The following is a 7,743-nucleotide window of genomic DNA, read 5'->3' on the forward strand; positions in this document are numbered from 1 at the left end:
AAGGCTCCTTGTCTGTGCAGCACAACCTTTCTGTCTGTCCTAGTTTTAGCTGGGACAGAGGGGTTTGGTTTTTTTTAACAGCTAGAAAAGCTCCATGTTTTGGTTTTACTCAGAGGCTCACTCTGAGAAGAACACTGATAACAAGCTGCCAAGGACTTTTCAGTGTGCCGGAGTGCAGAAGCACGGCGGGATAAGGGGGGAGCATAGATGGGACAAGGGGGACACGATTCCCCTTGTGATTTGTGTGGAACTTAAGACTGAGGGCCAAACTGGCCAATTAGTATTCCATATCATGCAGTGTCATGCCCAGTATAAAAGCGAGGGTCAGATTGGAAGAAGGACTTTTGCGCTTTGGCTTTTGCGCTTTTGCCGCTTTTGCTCTTCTGCGCTTGCTGTGGTTTTTTTTTCGCTCTATTGCTTTTCTTTTTTTCCTTTCCTCTCTCTCTCTCCCAGTACTCCCACTCTCGGAGTACTATCTCTCCCTCTGCCCCTCTCTATTTCGGGGCCTCGCGTTCGTCCGGGATTTGCAGTTTTCGGGACGAGACGGGCTTCGCATACGAGGGGGTGGTGAGCACCTACATTGTATTAAATCATCTGTATTAAATCACTCTTATCTCAACCCACGGGTTTCACGTTTATCCTTTAATTCTCTCCCTCATTCCTGGGGGTGGGGGAGGGGTAGTGACCGGCTGTGTGTGTGGGGGGTGGTTCAACCTAACCCACGACACTGTCCAAGCTGCGGGACTCCGTCTGAAGCGTGAACTCGTACTCAGAAGAAAAGCACAGCAGCCGAGAAACCCCTTCAAAAAACGCAACGACCGCAGCGTGGACGCACCTGCCGTCACACAAACCTCCGCGAGTCACAGCACTTCCGGCCGCCTCCCGCTCCGCATCCTGGGAGCTGTAGTTCCTGTCCCGGGAGGCGTGACGGCGCGCCTGGGGCGCATGCGTAGAAACTGCGCGGCGCTGCTGGGGGAGCTCGACTTTCCCGCCCCTTCTGTCCCGGCAGCGCGCTCTCTGCTGCCGGAGCTTGCCGATTGGAAGGTGGCCTCGCTCACGTGGTTCTCAGCCGCCAATCAGGATTCCCAGCTGGCGGACGCTGCCCTTCCGCGGTCTGGCAGCTCCGCGAAATGGCGGCGTCCAGGGGGCGGTGGGCGCTGCGGCACCCCCGGTGCTGGTTCTCGCAGAGCGAGTCCGCCGTCCCCTCGCAGGCCCCCGACTCGCTCTACCCGCCCATAGTGGCTTCCGCCACGGCCAAGAGCAAAGCGGCCAAGCGGCGGCGCCTGGAGCATTTCCACCAGCGGGTGCACGCGGCGGCCTCCATCGAGGAGAAGCTGCGGCTCTACGGGCAGCTGCAGCGGCCGAAGTACATGCTCTACCCGCAGACCTTCGCCCTCAACGCCGACCGCTGGTACCGGAGCTTCACCAAGACCGTCTTCGTGCCGGGGCTGCCGCCGAGAGCGGCGTCGGCAGCCGCGAAATCCTCGCGGGCGGTGGCGCCGGAGGCCGCGGAGATCCCGCAGGGCGCGGCGGGAGCGGCACCCGCGGCCGCTGAAGCTCCTGAGCCGGGAACGGCGGTACCAGGGGCAGCGAAAACTCCAGAGATGGCGGCGGGAGCGGTGCCGTACCTGGATGTGGGCGAGCTGCGCTCCCTCGCCTGCGACGCCCTCCTGCAGGAGAGCTTCTACCAGAATAAGAAGCGGCCGTTCCTCTACCGCGATCAGTATCACACGCCCGGCCCGTTCCTTACGCAGCTCGTCTCCACCCTCGCCGCTTTTCTGAGCCGTCGCAACCCTCTGCTGGCTGCCTCCTCCCTTGGTGTGGAACGGGGGTGGGGGGAAGAGGGAAGTGGGAGCCCTTGGGTGGTGGGGTCGGCCTGTGAACACGGCAGGAGTATCGCTGGTGTAGCTGAGTTATTCAGACCACCACTAGTAATTCATCTCGTCTCTATAGCCTCGCGTGGTGCGAGTGGATTTCGGTTTTCCTGTTTTACTGCAGCTACAGAACAAGAATTGGGAGTGTTTTAAATGCAAAGAGGTGATCCCTGTTTCTCTCTATCCTTCTGTTTCAGATCTAAAGCCCGAAGTTAACTATTACTGGCATCATGGTGAGGAAGTTGTTGTTCATGGACATCGAAAGGGTAGAGTTGATCCTGTGCGATTTCAGATAGATGATAACCCACATCTTCAGATCCGTGTACCAAAGCAACTTCCAGAGGTGTGGATATTTTCAGTAACTAGTTAATCGCATGCATTTTCACTTAAGTTTCTGACTGCTGCTGAAACTATGTGATAGGTAGTATGTGGAGGACATACGGGCATGTGGCACGTTGGTGTGTTTTTCAAGTCTTAATGCCCTTACTGCCTTGTGGTATGTGCTTTGTAGATACTGAGACAGTGTTTTGAACTTCAAGTTGGTCATTGTTGTGCTTTAGATAAAATGCATGTCGTTACGATTAATTAAGTGGAGTTTTTAACTTCTTTTATGCTTATAAGTGAAGACAAGAATAAGACATTTTATGTGGAACGTTCTCAGTGGAGGAGAATAAGATGAGAGAAGTGAAGAGGAAAAGAATGTAGTAAGAAAGCATGTATAATCTGAATGTGAGCTCTCTTACCTATTAGTACTGCTTAGCAGTTGTTTTCTTGAATGCTCAGTTTTCTGAAAGCTGATTCAATATTCTTATCTTTTTCTTGTAGGTATATACAGTGGTAATTGTGTAGCCTGTGAATGTCTGTTGCCAGTTTCTACCACAAACAGAAAACTGTGCTCCACTTTCTGTAAATGCTGAACATATCTTGCTAACTTAATTGTACAATTTGCTTAGGTTAGTACAGTCAGATGTTACAAACCTTGGCATTTTGGAAGACATGTCTAGGCAATTAAAAATCATAGAATCATGGAATCATAGAATGGCATAGGCTGGAAGGGACCTTAGAGATCATCTAATCCAACCTACCTGTCATGGGCAGGGACGCCTCTCAACTAGATCAGGCTACTCAAGGCTCTGTCCAACTTGGCCTTGAACACCTTATGTTACATAGTGCAAAACTTTGAATACCTGTAAACTCTACTGGTTCAAGTTAGTTTATTGATGGCTGCTGGAAATGTTTTTGCTCATCTTTGATAAAAGCAGATTCTGGTTTTGACAGTAGTACCAGTTGGCAGCTTTGTTAGCACTGTTTTGCACAATGTGGGTTTCCTTTGCATATTGCAGAATATTCAGACATCAATATAAGATGTGTATACTAGCACTCATAACAAGAGAATTTCTGTTGTAAGAAGTCAATTTCTGTTAAAGTTATATTTATGGTGTACGTAAGCGAGAGTTCCACCTTCTGCTGTCTCACTAGTAAGTGGCATATTATGTGAGGCCTGATGTCAGAATGGGACTTACGTCATGGCTTTTCTTTCTTCCACTTCCTTCAAGATTGTACCACTGGAGTCAGATCTTGGAGATGTTCCTGTTATTGATCACAAACCGTCCAAACTGCCGTTGTTCAAAAAGCAGTATGAGAACAAGGTATTTATAGGTAAGAGTTTCTAGTCATGAAATGTTAACTGCTTTTTTGGTGTAAAAAAATAAAACAATAAAAAAAAAAAACCTGGGAAACACATACCACCCCTGCACCCTTTCTCCTCTCATCAACAGAAAAAAACATTATTGTCGTGGGTTATGTTGAACCGCCCCACACACAGCCGGTCACACAATTATGTACTTCTATACATAGTTATACTATATAAATACATATAGTATATAAATCTCTATTGAGATTCCATGTCAGTTAGGTAACAGAGAGTAGCATTCTCCTGTGCATATGGTACTCTTGTGTCCAGATTTGCTTGAAGGAGTTGGTTGAATAGAAAATTGACAGAAAACTGGCTTTGAATTTTGGTATTTGGGCGGACGGAGGATCCAGGGAACTACAGGCCTGTCAGTCTGACTTCGGTGATGGGCAAAGTCATAGAACAGGTTATTTTGAGTGCTATTAATGAGCACATACAGGTTAACCGGGTGATCAGGCCCAGTCAACATGGGTTTATGAAAGGCAGGTCTTGCCAGTCAAACCTGATCACCTTCTATGACAGGGTGACCCGCCTGGTTGACGAGGGAAGGGCTGTGGATGTAGTTTTCCTTGACCTCAGTAAAGCCTTTGATACAGTTTCTCATAGTGTTCTGGTGGAGAAACTGATAACTGCTGGCCTGGATAGGCACACCCTCCTTTGGGTTAAAAATTAGCTGGATGGCCGGGCCCAAAGAGTGGTGGTAAATGGGGCTAAATCCGGCTGGAGGCCGGTCACCAGTGGGGTTCCCCAGGGTTCAGTGCTGGGTCCAGTTCTGTTTAACATCTTTATCAATGACCTGGATGAGGGGATTGAATGTACCCTCAGTAAATTTGCGGACGACACCAAGCTGGGAGGCTGTGTCGATCTGCTCGAGAGTAGGGAGGCCCTTCAGAGGGATTTGAACAGAATGGATCGTTGGGCTGAGGCCAATGGCATGAGCTTTAATAAGGCCAAGTGCAGAGTCCTTCACTGGGGGTATAAAAACCCCAAGCATCGCTGTAGGCTCAGGGAAGAGTGACTGGAGAGCTGCCTGGCGGAGAAGGACCTGGGGGTGTTGGTTGACTACTGGCTTGATATGAGCCAGCAGTGTGCCCAAGTGGCCAAAAAGGCCAATGGGATACTGGCGTGTATCAAGAATAGTGTGACCAGCAGGAGCAGGGAAGTGATCCTGCCCCTGTACTCGGCACTGGTGAGGCCGCACCTGGAATATTGTGTCCAGTTTTGGGCCCCTCGCTTTAAGAGAGAGATTGAGCTCCTGGAGCGGGTCCAGAGAAGGGCGACTAAACTGGTCAAGGGGCTGGAAAATAAAACTTACGGGGAGCGGCTGAGGGAGTTGGGGCTGTTTAGCCTGGAGAAGAGGAGGCTGAGGGGAGACCTGATTACGGCCTACAAGTACTTGAGAAGGGATGGTGGGGAGGTGGGGGAAGGGCTCTTTATATTAGTGATGGGTGATAGGACAAGAGGAAATGGATATAAGCTTAGTCAGGGGAGATTCAGGTTGGATGTTAGAAAGAATTTCTTCTCTGAAAGGCTTGTCAGCCAAGGGAATAGGCTGCCCAGGGAGGTGGTTGAGTCCCCATCCCTGGATGTGTTTAAGAATAGGGTGGATGAACTACTTAAGGATATGGTTTAATGGGAGATTAGGGATGGTTGGACTGGATGATCTCTAAGGTCTTTTCCAACCTAGAAATCTATGAAATCTATGAAACTTCTCTTCAGAGACGTTTTAGTATGTGATCGCTGAGCTTTTGGAGTTGGGCAGGCCCTCTGGCCTCACTCAGAAATAGAGGGATCTCAGGATTTACGCAGATTTACAGTAGAGGTTCTAACCTCCTGTTGTTTGGAGTCTGACATGTTTGTATGTATAATAAAGAGTGTCCTCTGAGGGACTTAATTTTTTTTCTTTTTTGGGGACACAGGGTCAAAGGTAGCAGATCCGTGCTGTTATGGACACACACAGTTTCATCTTATTCCTGATAAACTAAAACGGGAGAGGTTTATAAGAGCAAATCTTGAGGATCAGATTGAAGTTGTTTATCGAGCTAACGGTATTGCAAGTCTCTTCGCCTGGACAGCAGCACAAGCAATGTATCAAGGTGAGACAGTCAACTTGGTAAATTCTTTCTGGTCATGGATGCCTACTCTAAACTTCTTTAACTTTTCTCCCCATCACCTTTTTCTCATGCAGTTTCTTCTCAAGACTGTCCTTTAAGGAGGTCTTTGAGTTTATTGAACCAATGAATGAAGCAAACTTTGTACAAGGGAGTTAGTTAAGACTTTGCCTTTGAGTACTTTGACTCAAAGAGAAGTAATTATGCAGGAGAATATTTTTTTCATATATAACATTAAGCCTGTGCAAAAACCCCAATCCTGCATTCACTTGTTCACATTTGTTATGGGGAAAGGTGGTAGATGTCAAGTAGGTGGTTTTTTTGTTTGTTTGTTTGTTTTCTGAAACAACTGTGTTGCTTAACCCCTTGTTTCAGAAATGTCAATCTATGAAACTGCCATCAGTGAAAGAAAAATGTCAGCAGCCTTACTTTAGAATTTTGTACCTATGTCTAGAAATCCCAGAAGACCTGGATAGATAGACCAGATTAGTCTGCTGCTTGTTCATGTAAATATAATTGTTATCTACTGTTTCTAGAGGATACCTGCTGGTTTGTAGTTTCAGTTGTGAAATAACACATGGAATAAAATCCTTTGATTATGGTGTATATTGCTGGCTCTGCATCAAATTTTTTATGTAATGGTATGTTAGAAAGCTTGGCTTTTTTTGTGGACGTAAACATTGAAGTCAAGCAAGTCTTGGCTTCAAAGCTGATAACAGTTGTAAGTACATTGTGATCTACAAGGACAGCATGATCCAAATGTATGAAGTTTTTTTGTTCTGTAGCAGTTTCTAACCATGTCCATTGCACACGATAACCAAATATCTTTTAAGAAAACTAACACACATGCCTAAATATGTAAAGAAAACATTTTTAAAAGACCACTAATGCTCAGCAGAGGTTGTTTGAAGCATTAATACTTATTATATTAACATTCATACTTACTATAGTCAGTTATGCTCGTGGATACATATACATGTTTCTAGCGTGAAAAAACGTTCACTCCCCTGTGAGAAGCATGAAAGAGTCACAAGTAATTTCCCCTCAGATCACTTGCAGGACTGGAATGCGTTAATAACTTACGTACTTTTGATAAGTCACTTGGCTAATCAGTGTGGGATTTTTATCACTCAGTGAACAGGGAACTGTGTACAAAATGCGAATATGCCACTCTGTCCCTGATGTGGAAATATCTGTTAATTGATGGTCGTGTTTTAGTTAGTCTGTATCAAGAAGGTGTGTGTTGCTAAAGCAGAGAGAACTCTGTTCCCTACTAAGTGGCTGTTGCATTTCCCAGTATTTTTCTGTTTTTCAGGATTGGGATTTAGATGTATGGCTGATAGGAATTTTGAGTCTTATCCATAACTGGTGTTATTTCTTTATTTTGTAGGATTCTGGAACGAAGCAGATGTGACCCGACCTTTTGTATCGCAGGCAGTAGTGACCGATGGAAAATACTTTGCTTTCTTTTGTTACCAGCTAAATACTTTAGCACTAACTGTAGAAACTATTCAGAACAATCCTCGGAAGAATATCTGTTGGGGTACAGACAGTAAGCCATTGTATGATGTTGTGGAAGGTGGTAGTGTGAAAGGCTTTAATGATGAAGTTCTGTTTCAGTTGGTTCGTTTTCTGTTAAACAGACCAAAAGAGTTGTAAATCATTAAAAAATCAAGTATTTCTGTTTATGTGCCCAACCTTCTTTGTAACTCCATAAAGTATGGGCTAGAATATGCCTTGTTCTTAGTCAAGTATTTATCTAGCAAACACTATATACATCATCTGTGATATTTGGGCCTTATTTCATTATTTTAAATGTATAATACTGTATACTGTAAAAATAAATATCTGGAACACCTTAATGTCTTGTGTATTTACTGGTAGAAGTGTATTGCACTAATTCAAAGTCATGGGAATACTTTCCTTTAGCAGACCAATAGCTCTATGTTTAACTGTCACAGCAATGTGTGAATTCATATGACCATCTGATTATGTCGCTAGGTAACTGTTGTCTTGATATTCAGGACCGGTGAAAAATTTCTGATTTTGTGCCTGAAAGGAATTT

At 45.7% G+C, this 7,743-nt stretch overlaps 1 protein-coding gene across 1 annotated transcript; it reads left to right on the forward strand.

Annotated features, from left to right (window-relative positions):
* The first annotated feature begins 1,130 nt into the window (after positions 1–1,130).
* Positions 1,131–7,522, forward strand: MRPS30 (mitochondrial ribosomal protein S30). Its single transcript, XM_086629605.1, has 5 exons — positions 1,131–1,818; positions 2,072–2,217; positions 3,431–3,533; positions 5,487–5,663; positions 7,069–7,522. The coding sequence occupies exons 1-5, from the start codon at positions 1,131–1,133 to the stop codon at positions 7,335–7,337; spliced, it is 1,383 nt and encodes a 460-aa protein (XP_086485731.1). The 3' UTR covers positions 7,338–7,522.
* The last annotated feature ends 221 nt before the right edge of the window (positions 7,523–7,743 follow it).

This window comes from Tauraco erythrolophus, chromosome Z (genome assembly GCF_009769465.1).
Source record: "Tauraco erythrolophus isolate bTauEry1 chromosome Z, bTauEry1.pri, whole genome shotgun sequence".
NCBI lineage: Eukaryota > Metazoa > Chordata > Aves > Musophagiformes > Musophagidae > Tauraco > Tauraco erythrolophus.